Below are 15,537 nucleotides of genomic sequence, written 5' to 3'. Positions count from 1 at the left end.
TTACCACATGCAAAGCTGGCAAGTTAAATCAAGCCTTTATAAGTGACCAGTACAATACTAATGTAATATTACATTACATTACATATTATATGGGGCTAGGAAGACATCTTTCCACCATGTCTCTTGTATCAATTTAACAATATAATAATATATATTACTCAAATGAAAAAAGTATACGAGAAAACATTTACCATATGCAGTTGAAAGCCACATCCAAATACCACTTCTCAACATAGTCGCCATTCAAATCTAGGCACTTATCATAGCGATAAATGAGCTTGGCTACTCCTTCCCCACAAAACTCTGCCGCTTGCGTCCTCAAGCAGCCAGTCACCGCTTCCCACAACTGCGGTCCAGGTCGAGCGTGGGGGAAAGTTGAGCGCGGGGATTTTGTTGTTTCATGGGGACGCCTGACCCCACACGGCGGGTCGCACATGTGAAGTTCTGGAGTCTTCTGGGTGGGAATTGTTTTTTCATCTGCCGTGCAAAATCCCCACGGTCAACTTTCCCCCATGCTCGTCCTGGATCGCAGCTGCTGGAAGGAGTGACTGGCTGGTTGAAGAATCAAGCAGCAGAGTTGGGTGGGGAAGGAGTTGCCAGGCTCATTCCTCGCTATGATAAGTGCCTAGATTTGAATGGCGACACCCAAATACCACTTCTCAACATAGTCGCCTTTCAAATCTAGGCACTTATCATAGCGATGAATGAGCTTGGCAACTCCTTCCCCACAAAACTCTGCCGCTTGTGTCCTCAACGCAGCGTTTTGGCGACCATGTGCAGCTGCGGGAAGGGGTGACTGGCTGGTTGAGAACGCAAGCGGCAGAGTTTTGTGGAGAAGGAGTTGCCAAGCTCATTCCTCGCTATGATAAGTGCCTAGATTTGAATGGCGACTATGTTGAGAAGTGGTCTTTGGGTGTGGCTTTCAACTGCATATGGTAAATGTTTTCTCCTATACTTTGTTCATTTTTAATTCCAAAACGTAATCTACTTTCTGGATAGCCCTCGTATTACAGCCACAACAAGATCTAAAGATTAACCTTAAAAAAGATACATGCTCCAGTTCTAGTTCCCCATTGAATAGCTATGCATACACCTTTTTTGCTTTCCTTCCTTCCTCTGCTTTCAGTGCCTCTTTGTACCTCTGCCGGGTGCTGAAGGGGAATGTGGGGGCTCACGAAGCGTCACCAAAAAAGAAGCCAAAGAGCGGTGGAGGAAGTGACGTGCCAGTTGCCCAGGTAAGGCCCGTCAGTGTCGTCACATCTGGATAAAGGTGAAGGGATGATGATGATGATGATGATGATGATGATGATGATGGAAGCGCTCACCTGGTGCCTCTTCCTTTCCCAACAGCCTCCTGTCAGCAGCCTCGATCTGGACCGAGCGGCCAGTGCATACATGGAGGCCTTGAGCCTCTTTTTCAGCAAACGCAAAAACCCGCTGACGGGATCTATGTTCCTCGATCTTTTCGAGCGGCACCCGGTAAGGTGGCAGTTAGGGGCGCAGTTTTGAAGCAGGTGTGAGTGTTGTAATTAATTAATTACCTTAATTAGCATTTAATGGCCCTGTGGCTTCAAGGCCTTGCTTCTTCTTGCCTGGGAGAATCGTTTTTTGGGAAGTGTTAGCTATCTCTGATTGTTTACTGTCTGGATTTCCCGTTTTCAGAGTGTTGTTCTTTATTTATTGTCCTAATTTTAGAGGATTTTTTTAAATATTGGGGGCCAGATTCCCTTTTGTTGGTCTTTTAATCATCTGCCTTGATATTATGGGTTATATGGCTGTGTTGAAAGACCCACAGGGCTCTTCCACACAGCAATATAACCCAGAATATCAAGGCAGAATAACCCTCAATATTTGCTTTGAACTGGGTTATCTAAGTCCACACTGCCCTATATCCCTGTTCAATGTTTGGTGCTAAATTCGCAAATATTGTAATTCCTACATAACATTACCATGTATTGAACTGCTTTTTCTCTCGATTTTCTCCCTCCTTATTATCCAACATTTTTGCTTATCCAGCGCTTTTATTTTTCAGTGATTGATTGGGGGGGGGGGGGGGGAATCTGTTCGCCTACACTTGAAAAATACCTAGGGCAGGTCCTGCTGGCAGCATCCTAGTGTCGTTTGGAACCGTTGCTGGCCTTTCTCCCTTCTCCAGCTCTGAGTGGAAGGCCTTCTTTCTCTCATCTCCAGCTCTGAGCAACCCTCTGTTCTCCAGCTCTGATAGGGCTTCCTTTCTCCCTTCTCCAGCTCTGAGCAAGCCTCCATTCTCCAGCTCTGATAGGGCTTCCTTTCTCCCTTCTCCAGCTCTGAGCAAGCCTCCATTCTCCAGCTCTGATAGGGCTTCCTTTCTCCCTTCTCCAGCTCTGAGCAAGCCTCCATTCTCCAGCTCTGATAGGGCTTCCTTTCTCCCTTCTCCAGCTCTGAGCAAGCCTCCATTCTCCAGCTCTGATAGGGCTTCCTTTCTCCCTTCTCCAGCTCTGAGCAAGCCTCCATTCTCCAGCTCTGATAGGGCTTCCTTTCTCCCTTCTCCAGCTCTGAGCAAGCCTCCATTCTCCAGCTCTGATAGGGCTTCCTTTCTCCCTTCTCCAGCTCTGAGCAAGCCTCCATTCTCCAGCTCTGATAGGGCTTCCTTTCTCCCTTCTTCAGCTCTGAGTGGAAGGCCTTCTTTCTCTCATCTCCAGCTCTGAGCAACCCTCTGTTCTCCAGCTCTGATAGGGCTTCCTTTCTCCCTTCTCCAGCTCTGAGCAAGCCTCCGTTCTCGCTGCCTCCTTTTTCTTTTCTCCTGCTCTGGGGAGGCCTTCTTCCTCCTCCAGCTCCAAGGAGGCCTCCTTTCTCCCTTCTCCAGCTCTGAGGATGCCTCCTTTCTCCCTTTTCCACCTTTACCTCCTTTCTTCTCCAGCTCTGATAGGAACTCCTTTCTCCCTTCTTCAGCTCTGGGGAGGCCTCCTTTCTCCCTTCTCCAGCTTTAAGAGTACCCCCTTTCTCCCTTCTCCAGGTCTTCTTCACAACGTCTCCATGTCAACACTCTGGCAACGGTGGGCAGACTCCCCACTAATAACTTCTTTTTTTTCTTGAAGATCATGTGCAAGCAGTTGATCCCCACCGTCGTCAAGTCCATCACGGAGGGAGCCAGGCAGCCCCAGCAGGTAAGGAAGTGCTGGCAGAGACAGTCTTGAACCGGAAAGGGGAAAGGCAGCTGGCCCTCTGTGTTTGCAGGTTTAGCCTCTACAGTGGAAGTTGACCATGGATACTTTCTAAAAAAAACCTAAGATTCAAAATGGTCATGACCTCCACTGATATTAACCTTGGCATTCAAAGTGTTATTAAGGAAGATAAGAGAGGGGGTGGGATATCAAAGAGCTGCAAATGCTGTTGTTTTTGTTTTTGTTGTTGTTGTTATAGATGGCCCTTTGGGGTTTATAATTCTGTGACACATTATGTATATATTGTTGTTTTGTTGTTGTTATTATTATTATTATTGACCCTTTGGGGTCTATGATTCTGTGACCTATTATGTATTGTTGTTTTGTTGTTGTTGTTGTTATATTGTATGACACCGCAAACAAGATAGATATGCTGGATTTCGTATCACAAAATCACAAGTCAAACACTTCCCAAGCGTCTAGGACTGTGTGATGTATTTTCGGATGATGCGCGCAGATCCCAGTAGGGTGGCCTTTTGCAGTTGGCAGATCATAATTTTGTCAATGTCTATTGTCTCGAAATGCTGTCTGAGATCTTTTGGCACAGCACCCAATGTGCCCATCACCACCGGGACCACCTGCACTGGTTTCTGCCAGAGTCTTTGAAGTTCAATCTTGAGGTCCTGAGAGCGGCTGAGTTTTTCCTGTTGTTTTTCGTCACCTGGGATGGCGACATCAATGATCCAAACCTTTTTCTTTTCCACAACTGTGATGTCTGGTGTGTTGTGTTCCAGAACTTTGTCAGTCTGGATTCGGAAGTCCCACAGTATCTTTGCATGCTCATTTTCCAATACTTTTGCAGGTTTGTGATCCCACCAGTTCTTTACTGCTGGAAGGTGGTACTTGAGGCATCAATTCCAATGAATCATTTGGGCCACATGGTTGTGCCTCTGTTTGTAGTCTGTCTGTGTGATATTCTTACAGCAGCTGAGGATATGATCCATGGTTTCGTCAGTTTCCTTGCACAGTCTGCATTTTGGGTCATCAGCTGATTTTTCGATCTTGGCCTTAATTGCATTTGTTCTGATGGCTGGCTCCTGGGTTGCAATAATAATAATAATAATAATAATAATTATTATTATTATTATTATTATTATTATTATTATTATTATTTGGGTGTGCTGCAATGCTTCAATGGGATTCCTTCCCAGTTAATCCTCAGAGTTTGAGATGCTTGTCTGTTCTTAAGATGAGAAGCACACATCTGCATTTTAGATGAATTAGGAAATCTTAAAATAGTCAAGTCTCTTTGGGAGCATGGCACTTTTCGGTTAATTTAGAAAGCTCCAAGGTATTTTGGTTTGCACCTTGGTGCCCCTTTCCTAGACCTCCATTTCCCTTAAGCAGTTGGCTCTACAGAAAATAATTTCCAATCTTCTAAGCTCATCCGCCACGAAAGCCATCCTTGTTTCCTTATCTCCGTTTGCCACGAAACAGGAATAATGAGAGCGGCCCTTCTCGACTGCGTTGCTCGCCAGAGCGTAGCCAAGCTGTCTCTCAACCCCTTGCTTCTCTCAGCGAAAAAAATATATACATCCGCAAGGACTGTAAGGTTGAGTAAGTACCCTAATGCGCCTGAATTATATTTGCCACTTGACGGCATATTTTCGCAGAACCCACCAAGCGTGGCCAGAGGGGAGTCTATTTGCTCAGTTACAAGGTCATACATAGATACTTGATATTTTGGAAATGCTGTTCAAGGTTCCAGAAATTTCCCAGTATTTTGTTAAGGGTCACGCGTTGCTGTGGTGTCGTCCTAAGTGGGCAAGTATGAATGTTGTAATTAGTCACCTTGATTAGCATTGAATGAGCTTGCAGCTTCAAAGCGTGGTTGTTTCCTGCTTTGTTGGGAGGTGTTAGCTGGTTCTGGTTGTTTCCTGTCTGGAATACCCTTATTTTCAGAGTGTTGTTCTTTATTTACTGTCCAGATTGTAGAGTTTTTTTTTAATAGTGGCTGCCAGGTTTTGTTCATTTTTATGGTTCCCAGGAACCCAATAATAATACAGTAGAGTTTCACTTATCCAAGCTAAACAGGCCAGCAGAACCTTGGATAAGCAAATATCTTGGATAATAAGGAGGGATTAAGGAAAAGCCTATTAAACATCAAATTAGGTTATGATTTTACAAATTAAGCACCAAAACATCATGTTATACGACAAATTTGACAGAAAAAGTAGTTCAATACGCACCAAAATATCACGATATATTGAGAACATTGACTACAAAAATGCATTGGATAATCCAGAACCTTGGATAAGCGAGTCTTGGATAAGTGAGACTCTACTGTAATAATAACAACAACAACAACAACTCTGAGGAAAGGGAAGGAAGCCTTGCTGTTGGCGTGTGATGGCCATTGAAGCCCCTTTCACCTGGCTAATGTCCCCAGGGGCCTCTGCGCATGCGCAGTTAGTAATTTTTGGTTTTGGAGGGTTTTCTGTAATCTGGACCTAACTTTTTAAGGGTTTTTTGATTGAAAGACATAGATTGGATGACTGTGTCTCTTATGGCCAAATTTGGTGTGATTTGGTCCAGTGGTTTTGTTGTTTACTCCATGGGAATTATGCACATTACATTTATATATATATAGATAATATTCCGTAGCTGTGGCTTCTGAAACTTGAGCGAATGCAATCATTTCTTGCCCGTTCTTTGAAGGAGAATTTTCACTCTCTTCTCCATCGTTCCGTTTCAGGCCCAGGCCTGTATGCTTCTCCAGAAAGCTCTCCAGATGCGGGATTTCAAGCTCTCGCTCTCTGAAAAGGAGTGGGAAGAGCTGATGAGAGACGGCACCAAGCAAGTCACCAAGGTGAGCATCTTCTGAGATTTTACACTTTCTGATCATTTCACTGTGTAACAAGATCAGTGTAATGAATGATAAGAAATTGATTGTTGGTTATCTTTCTCCATTTGTCATAGACTTTGACGGCCATGGGTGAATTCAAGATCAAGGTGGACCAAGAAAAGGTCATCCGCTGCCTGGAGCTATTGAGTTGTCTCATCAAAATGTCCAACAAACAGGTAACTGGTCTAATTCTACCCCTTTAAGACTCTGTAATCTTAAGGGATCAACATTTGCATGAATTTTGAATGAACTTGGCTTTTCATAAGTTTTCCCAGCAAAAGGGTTTTTAATTTTTATATATAATATTTTATGTAATAATATTTTTTCATTCGTTGTTATTATAGTGTCTTCCCCCAAGTGGCATCCATATTAATATATTTTTATTTTTATAGATATATTTTAATAATATTTTTATCCTTATTATTATTGTAGTGTCTCCCTAGACTGGTGGCCATATTTTTTTAATAAATAATAAAAATATATTACTGTATATACTTGAAGATAAGTCGAGTTTTTCAGCCCTTTTTATGAGCTGAAAAAGCCTACTCCCCCCCCCCCCCCGGCTTATATCTGTAGGCTATTACTTGCAATATGTGATCTATTTCTCTCTTCTCCTCCCTTATCAGTGTGTTTTCTTTTGCAAAACCTCCCTCGCTCTTAATCAAGGGAATGTTTTGAAAAGAGAAAGACACCCTTGCAACTGAGGAAGAAGAAAAATATATATTCATTAATCTTATGAAAGCATTTTCCCCTGAAATATTTCTTAAACTCTCCTACAGATAAATAGGCCTTAACCCCTTGTAAGCGTTTGCCATCTCTATGTACCTTTATATTTGTATCTATCTATATACATTAATTTCATATATGAATTTCCCCTCATATGTTTGCAAGTCTTTGCAAATCCTTTCTACATATAGATCCATGTACCTGTGTATCTGTAGCCATACATATACATTATTATTATATATGAAATTACCCTCATATGTTTGCAAGTCTCTGCAAATCCTATATAGATATAATTATCTATACAAAGGGATATGTCTGGATAGATATGAATGTGTTCTTACCTACCTATATATAGGGCTTGCAAATATTACAGGGGAGAAATGAACACATAAATATATATAGACATGTCTAGATAGATATGTGTGTTTGTGTGTGTGTGTGTATATGTGTGTGTGTGTATATATATATATATACACACACACACAGTAGAGTCTCACTTATCCAACGTTCTGGATTATCCAACGCGTTTTTGTAGTCAATGTTTTCAATGCAATGTGATATTTTGATGCTAAATTCGTAAATACAGTAATTACTATATAGCATTAATGTGTAATGAACTACTTTTTCTGTCAAATTTGTTGTATAACATGATATTTTGGTGCTTAATTTGTAAAATCATAAGATATTTGCTTATCCAAGCTTCTGCCGGCCAGTTTAGCTTAGATAAGTGAGACTCTACTGCATGTGTGTATATATGTGTGTGTGTGTATATATATATATATATATATGGCTTGCAAATATTGTAGGGGAAATGCACACACACACATATATAGAGAGAGGATTTGCAAAAGTTTCAGGGGGAAATGCATATGTGGAATTAGTATCTATATCTAATATCTATATCTATATCTAGCTATATCTATATATCTAGCTATATCTATATCTAGCTATATCTATATCTAGCTCTGCATTATTTATATAAGCATTGAATGTTGGCCTGTTACTATGTTGGAAGCTGGCCTGAGTCCCCAGGGGGAGATAGGGTGGGATCCAAATGAAGTTTTTTATTATTGTTATTATTATTATTATTGTTATTTAAAAAGTAAAGGTTTCCCCTGACGTTAAGTCCAGCCCTAAATGACTCTGGGGGTGGGTCTCATCTCCATTTCTAAGCTGAAGAGCCGGCGTTGTCCATAGACATCTCCAGGTCATGTGGCCGGCATGACTACATGGAGCGCCGTTACCTTCCCGCTGGAGCGGTACCTATTGATCTACTCACATTGGCATGTTTTCGAACTGCTAGGTTGGCAGGAGCTGGGGCTAACAGCAGGCGCTCATTCCGCTCCCAGGATTTGAACCTGGGACCTTTCGGTCCGCAAGTTCAACAGTTCAGCGCTTTAACACACTTCGCCACCGGGGTTCCCATTATTATTATTATTATTACGTTATTGTTGATACCATATTGTTTTTGTTGCCCCTACTTTTCCACTTACAGAGCTAGTTTATTGTTTTTCCTTGAAATACGGTAAATATTCAAAAACATTGAACCTACTGGTGCCTCGATTAATGACATTTTATTGGTATCTACTTATATTTTGAAATTTACCCATTGCGGCTGCATTTCCCACCCTCGGCTTATATTCGAGTCAATAAGTTATCCCAGTTTTTTGCGATAAAATTAGGTGCCTCGGTTTATATTTGGGTCGGCTTATACTCGAGTATATACGGTAATATTTTGTAGGGTTTCTAATCGAGCTTTTCCTTTTGGGGGTCTCTTTCTCAGGGCCCGCCTTTGGACCTGACGGAGCTGCCGGCCGTTTTGCGTGTCCTGGGGGAGCAGCCCGGCTTTGGGAAGTCCGCCCGGCTCAACGACCTCTACTGGAACGTCATGAATTTCCTGGGCTTCGCGTAAATGTCCTCTTCAAATTACATTGTATAACTTGACCATTTGATAGTTTTTCCTCTCTGGCCCTTTATGAGTCGTTATTTTCCCCCTTCCAATATTTTGCTCTTGTTCGTCTAGCTGCAACAAAAGCTATATGGACAAATTTCTTCATCTCATTTGCTAACAGCCGTAAAAGACACATTTCTGAAGGGTTTCTAACCTTATTAGAGATCATTATGGGTTGCTATAAGTTTTTTGGACTGTGTGGCCCTGTTTCTGCAGCATTCTCTCCTGATGTTTTGCCTGCATCTTTGGCTGGTTCTGTTGGGGACTCAGAGCGGCTTACAAATTAAATTTATATAAATATTGTATGTAACATTCTCCTGCCAACCTAGCAGTTCGAAAACATGCCAATGTGAGTAGATCAATAGGTACCGCTCCGGCGGGAAGGTAATGGCGCTCCATGCACTCATGCCATTGGCCACATGACCTTGGAGGTGTCTATGGACAACGCTGGCTCTTCGGCTTAGAAATGGAGATGAGCACCAACCCCCAGAGTCAGACATGACTGGACTTAGCGTCAGGGGAAACCTTTACCTTTTATTACATTATTAGCATAGCATAATACTGGCAATAAATTACTATATTGTACTATATCAATATATTATATTATTAGTAATATTACATGTAATATATACAGTAGAGTCTCACTTATCCAAGCCTCACTTATCCAAACTTCTGGATTATCCAAGCCATTTTTGTAGTCAATGTTTTCATTATATTGTGATATTTTGGTGCTAAATTCGTAAATACAGTAATTACTATATAACATTACTGTGTATTGAACTACTTTTTCTTTCAAATTTGTTGTATAACATGATGTTTTGGTGCTTAATTTGTAAAATCATAACCTAATTTGATGTTTAAGAGGCTTTTCCTTAATCCCTCCTTATTATCCAAGATATTCGCTTATCCAAGCTTCTGCCGGCTCGTTTAGCTTGGAGAAGCGAGACTCTACTGTATATAGATTATGGGCTGCTGTAAGTTTTTTGAGCTGTGTGGCCCTGTTTCTGCAGCATTCTCTCCTGATGTTTTGCCTGCATCTTTGGCTGGCATCTTCAGAGGTTCTGTTGGAAGTGTATCTATACACATAATAATAGTGAAAATATATGTGCGTGTGTCTCCTGAGTAATGGAAGCTATAGTTATTTGTGGGAGTGGACACCCCAGCCATACACATGCATCCATATTTTCACTTGTATTATATGTGTGTGTATATGTATGTATGTATGTATGTATATATGTAATTTTCACTGGTCCTCTCTGCTTTCACTTTGCAGCCGTCCAGCGAAGGAAAAGGCCCCGCCAAAGCCGACAGCTGATCCTGATCCGGCCCCGAAGAAGCGGAAGAAGAAAGGTTTCCTTCCAGCCACGAAGATCCGCAAGAACCGCAAAAAGGCCACTCCGGTCTCATCCCAGGAAGAAGAAGGAGCAAAGAGTGGGAGAAAAGAGGCCGTTGCGGGAAAGAAGAAGAAAAGGAAGAGGAGCCGAGGAGGAGGAGGAGGAGGAGGCGATGGGCCCGATCCCGCTCCCCTGGCAAAGAAGTCTCCCATTGAGTCCAAAGAGAATAAGGCCCAGCGGGGCAACATCCTCGAAAAGAAGAGGAGGCTGAAGAAGAAGAAGAAAGGGAAGAAAGCAGGGGCTCCGCTGGCAAGAAACGGGCCTCTTTGAATTTTTGGGGGAGCTTCGAGCGTGGATACGGAAACCTAGCCAACACGGTCACTCTTTTGTGTACCGGCTGCACATTTTAACATTTTACGGCAAGAGCGATTCATACATCGTCGATTTTTCGCATTGATTTCCATATTTCTTTCTTTTTTTTCTTGTACGGTTTTAAAGATAAAATATGTTTGGAATATTGGGATATCTCATTGTGTGTATGTATACATACATGCCTATACAGTAGAGTCTCACTTATCCAAGCCTCGCTTACCCTCTGGATTATCCAAGGCATTTTTGTAGTCAATGTTATCAGTATATCGTGATATTTTGATGCTAAATTCGTAAATGCAGTAATTACTACATAACATTACTGCTCATTGAACTACTTTTTCTGTCAAATTTGTTGTATGTTTTGGTGCTTAATTTGTAAAATCATAACCTAATTTGATGCTTAATAGGCTTTTCCTTAATCCCTCCTTATAATAATAATAATAATTAATAATAATAATAATAATAAACAAGATAGATATGAAATCCAGCATATCTATCTTGTTTGCTGTGTCATAATAATAATAATGATAATAATAATAATAATAATAATATTCTTGTACCCCGCCTCTATCTCCCCGCAGGGACTCAGGGCAGCTTATCCAAGCTTCTGGATTATCCAAGCCATTTTTGTAGTCAATGTTTTCAATATATAGTGATATTTTGATGCTAAATTCGTAAATACAGTAATTACAACATAACATTATTGCGTATTGAACTACTTTTTCTGTCAAATTTGTTGTATGTTTTGGTGCTTAATTTGTAAAATCATAACTTAATTTGATGTTTAATAGGCTTTTCCTTAATCCCTCCTAATAATAATAATAATAATAATAATAATAATAATAATAATAATAATAATAATATTCTTGTACCCCGCCTCTATCTCCCCGCAGGGACTCAGGGCGGCTTATCCAAGCTTCTGGATTATCCAAGGCATTTTTGTAGTCAATGTTTTCAATATATAGTGATATTTTGATGCTAAATTCATAAATACAGTAATTACTACATAACATTACTGCGCATTGAACTACTTCTTCTGCCAAATTTGTTGTATAGCATGATGTTTTGTTGCTTAATTTAACGATTGTTTTATTGCTATTGATGTTTTACTGGTATAATTGTTTTATAGTCGTGTTACTGATATTGATTGTTTTATCGGGCTAGGCCCCATGTAAGCCGCCCCGAGTCCCTTGGGGGAGATGGGGCGGGGTATAAAAATAAAATTATTATTATTATTATTTATAAAATCGTAACCTAATTTGATGTTATATAGGCTTTTCCTTAATTTCTCCTTATAATAATTAATAATAATAATAATAATAATATTCTTGTACCCCGCCTCTATCTCCCCACAGGGACTCAGGGCGGCTTACAAATGCATAACAAGTATACATACATAAAACATCAAATCCCGAAAACGCACGAATGAAAATTAAAACATACGATTAAAATCAAACAAAGTTAAAACGCAGCAATAAAACATAAGGATGGGCTGATCAAAGTGCACTAAGTGAGACTTGTAAACAAGATTATCCAAGATATTCACTTATCCAAGCTTCTGCCGGCCCATTTATGTTGGATAAGTGAGACTCTCCTGTATATGTGTGTGTCTGTGATGTCACTGGGTTGGATGTTGCTAAGGTGAAGTTATTCTAGGATGTCACTGGGATTTATTTATCGTGTCAGAAGTGAATTGAGAACAAAGTTAAAAAACCTGGCATTCTGCTAAATGTCCTTTGACCAGAAGCTGGCTGCTTGGAGTGCCTCTGGTTTGGCTGTGAGAAGGTGCTCCACTTTGTGTGTGGCAGGGCTTAGACCGCACTGTAGTAAGTCTGTGGTTTGCATGTTGTGGACTCCTCTTTGTAGCCCCATTTCTTAAGTTTGGCTCTTCATTTTGTACCAGATTGCAGTCTGTTCAGCACCTTCCAAGTCACCCAGTCTTCTGTGTGCTCAGGAAAGAGTTTTTTGTCTGGTATCAACCACTGATTGAAGTTCCGGGTTTTAGCTGCCACTTTTGGACTCTTGCTTGCTGAGATGTCCCTGTTGATCTTATAGTTTAGGAAGCTATTTCTTGATTTAAAGTGTTGGCATGCTGGCTGATATCCAAACAGAGGATGGGCCAGAAATGTCAATGCCTTGGTCGTTTTATTACAAGCTGCTACTTCCTGCAAGTGGTGCAATATCGGTTAAACAGTCTAATTTCTCCTGTGATAATGCACCATGTCTTATTAAGAGCCACATCCACTGTTTGAACGTGGTGAGATGAATGCCACACTGGGCTTTACTGTCTTTACTGTCTCCAGTTGTGATTCCCCAGGTTGTTCCAGTCCGCTGTTGTATGATATTATTTCTAGCACCTACTTTTTGCTTTATATCCAAGCAGTATTTCTTGTAAGTCAGAGCACGGTCCAGAGTGACTCTCAGGTATTTGGGTGTGCTGCAATGCTCCAGTGGGATTCTAAGCATTATATATTATTATATTGTACTTATACCACTATACTGCAATATTATTAGTAATATTACATGTAATATCTAATATACAATTATAGTAGTGTATTGTTATTGGAGCCCCGGTGGCGAAGTGTGTTAAAGCACTGAGCTGCTGAACTTGCAGACCGAAAGGTCCCCGGTTCAAATCCCGGGAGCAAGGTGAGCACCCGCTGTTAGCTCCAGCTTAAGCCAACCTAGCAATTCGAAAACATGCCAATGTGAGTAGATCAATAGGGAAAGGTAACGGTGCTCCATGCAGTCATGCCAGCCACATGACCTTGGAGGTGTCTACGGACAACGCCGGCTCTTTGGCTTAGAAATGGAGATGAGCACCAACCCCTAGAGTCAGACATGTCTGGACTTAACGTCAGGGGAAACCTTTTACTTTACCTTATTGTTATGAATAATATTATTATGATTATTATATGCTTTTTTATATAACCATTGTCCTTTATGCCTGCGAAACGTGGACGGTCTACAGACGTCGCACTCAACTCCTAGAGCGTTTCCATCAGCGTTGCCTTAGAAAAATCCTGTAAATCTCTTGGGAAGACAGACGGACAAATGTCAGTGTGCTGGAAGAAGCAAAGACCACCAGCACTGAAGCGATGCTCCTACGCCATCAACTCCTCTGGACTGAATGCCACGTTGTCCGAATGCCCAAAGATCACCGTCTCCGAAAGCAGTTGCTCTACTCCGAACTCAAGAACGAGAAACGTAATGTTGGTGGGCAGGAAAAGAGATTGAAAGATGGGCTTAAAGCCAACCTTCAAAACTCTGGCATAGACACTGAGAACTGGGAAGCCCTGGCCCTTGAGCGCTCTAATTGGAGGTCAGCTGTGACCAGCAGTGCTGCGGAGTTCGAAGAGGCACGAATAAGGGAGAAACGTGCCAAGAGGAAGGAGCATCAAGCCAACCCTGACCGGGACCGCCTTCCGTCTGGAAACCGATGTCCTCAATGTGGGAGAACATGCGGATCAAGAATAGGTCTCTTCAGCCATCTACGGACACATCCCCAAGACAACAGAGATGGAAGACAATCAACCTCGAACTACGAGGAATCGCCTAAGAAAGTAAGTATTATTATTATTATTATTATTATTATTATTATTATTATTATTTTATTGTATGACACAGCAAACAAGATAGATATGCTGGATTTCGTATCACAAAATCATAAGTCGAACACTTCCCAAGTGTCTAGGACTGTGTGATGTATTTTCCAATTATTATTATTATTTTATTATGACACAGCAAACAAGATAGGTATGAGGATTTCGTATCACAAAATCACAAGTCGAACACTTCCCAAGTGTCTACGACTGTGTGATGTATTATTATTATTATTATTATTATTATTATTATTATTATTATTATTATTATTATTATTATTATCTTATTATGACACAGCAAACAAGATAGACATGCTGGATTTCATATCACAGACTCACAAATCGAACACTTCCTAAGTGTCTAGAACTGTGTGATGTATTTTTGAGTGATATTATTACTATTATTATTATTATTATTATTATTTTATTGTATGACACAGCAAACAAGATAGACATGCTGGATTTCGTATCACAAAATCACAAGTCGAACACTTCCCAAGTGTCTAGGACTGTGTGATGTATTTTCCAATTATTATTATTATTATTATTATTATTATTATTATTATTATTATTATTTTATCATGACACAGCAAACAAGATAGGTATGAGGATTTCGTATCACAAAATCACAAGTCGAACACTTCCCAAGTGTCTAGGACTGTGTGATTTATTATTATTATTATTATTATTATTATTATTATTATTATTATTATTATTATTATTATTATTATTATTATTATTATGACACAGCAAACAAGATAGATATGCTGGATTTCGTATCACAAAATCACAAGTCAAACACTTCCCAAGTATTTAGGACTGTGTGATGTATTTTCGGATGATGCGTGCAGATCTCAGTCGGGTGGCCTTTTGCAGTTGGCAGATCGTAATTTTGTCAATGTCTATTGTTTCCAAATGCCGGCTGAGATCTTTTGGCATGGCACCCAGTCTGCCCATCACCACCGGGACCACCTGCACTGGTTTCTGCCAGAGTCTTTGAAGTTCAATCTTGAGGTCCTGATAGCGGCCGAGTTTTTCCTGTTGTTTTTCGTCACCTGGGATGGCGACATCAATGATCCAAACCTTTTTCTTTTCCACAACTGTGATGTCTGGTGTGTTGTGTTCCAGAACTTTGTCAGTCTGGATTCGGAAGTCCCACAGTATCTTTGCGTGCTCATTCTCCAATACTTTTGCAGGTTTGTGATCCCACCAGTTCTTTCCTGCTGGGAGGTGGTACTTGAGGCATAAGTTCCAATGGATCATTTGGGCCACATAGCTGTGCCTCTGTTTGTAGTCTGTCTGTGCAATTTTCTTACAGCAGCTGAGGATATGATCCATGGTTTCGTTATTATTATTATTATATTGTATTACATATATTATATTGATATTATATTCATATTCAAGTAGTGCTTCTTGTAAGTCAGAGCACGGTCCAGAGTGACTCCCAATGCTCCAATGGGATTCCTTCCCAGGTAATTCTCAGAGCTCAAGATATTTGTCTGTT

At 40.7% G+C, this 15,537-nt stretch overlaps 1 protein-coding gene across 1 annotated transcript in view; it reads left to right on the top strand.

The window, feature by feature from the left end:
- The window catches only part of mybbp1a (MYB binding protein 1a), a 52,661-nt gene extending 42,085 nt beyond the window's left edge, over window positions 1-10,576 (top strand). The window contains exons 22-28 of the mRNA XM_062960678.1: window positions 1,127-1,235; window positions 1,351-1,479; window positions 3,078-3,146; window positions 5,899-6,012; window positions 6,123-6,224; window positions 8,558-8,682; window positions 9,999-10,576. Of these exons, the coding sequence (XP_062816748.1) occupies window positions 1,127-1,235; window positions 1,351-1,479; window positions 3,078-3,146; window positions 5,899-6,012; window positions 6,123-6,224; window positions 8,558-8,682; window positions 9,999-10,389 (1,039 nt within the window). The 3' untranslated portion in view covers window positions 10,390-10,576. The remainder of the gene's footprint in view (window positions 1-1,126; window positions 1,236-1,350; window positions 1,480-3,077; window positions 3,147-5,898; window positions 6,013-6,122; window positions 6,225-8,557; window positions 8,683-9,998) is intronic.
- Window positions 10,577-15,537: the final 4,961 nt, after the last annotated feature.

Source organism: Anolis carolinensis, unplaced genomic scaffold, assembly GCF_035594765.1.
Source record: "Anolis carolinensis isolate JA03-04 unplaced genomic scaffold, rAnoCar3.1.pri scaffold_7, whole genome shotgun sequence".
Lineage (NCBI taxonomy): Eukaryota > Metazoa > Chordata > Lepidosauria > Squamata > Dactyloidae > Anolis > Anolis carolinensis.
This window is presented reverse-complemented; position numbering and strand designations above follow the sequence as displayed.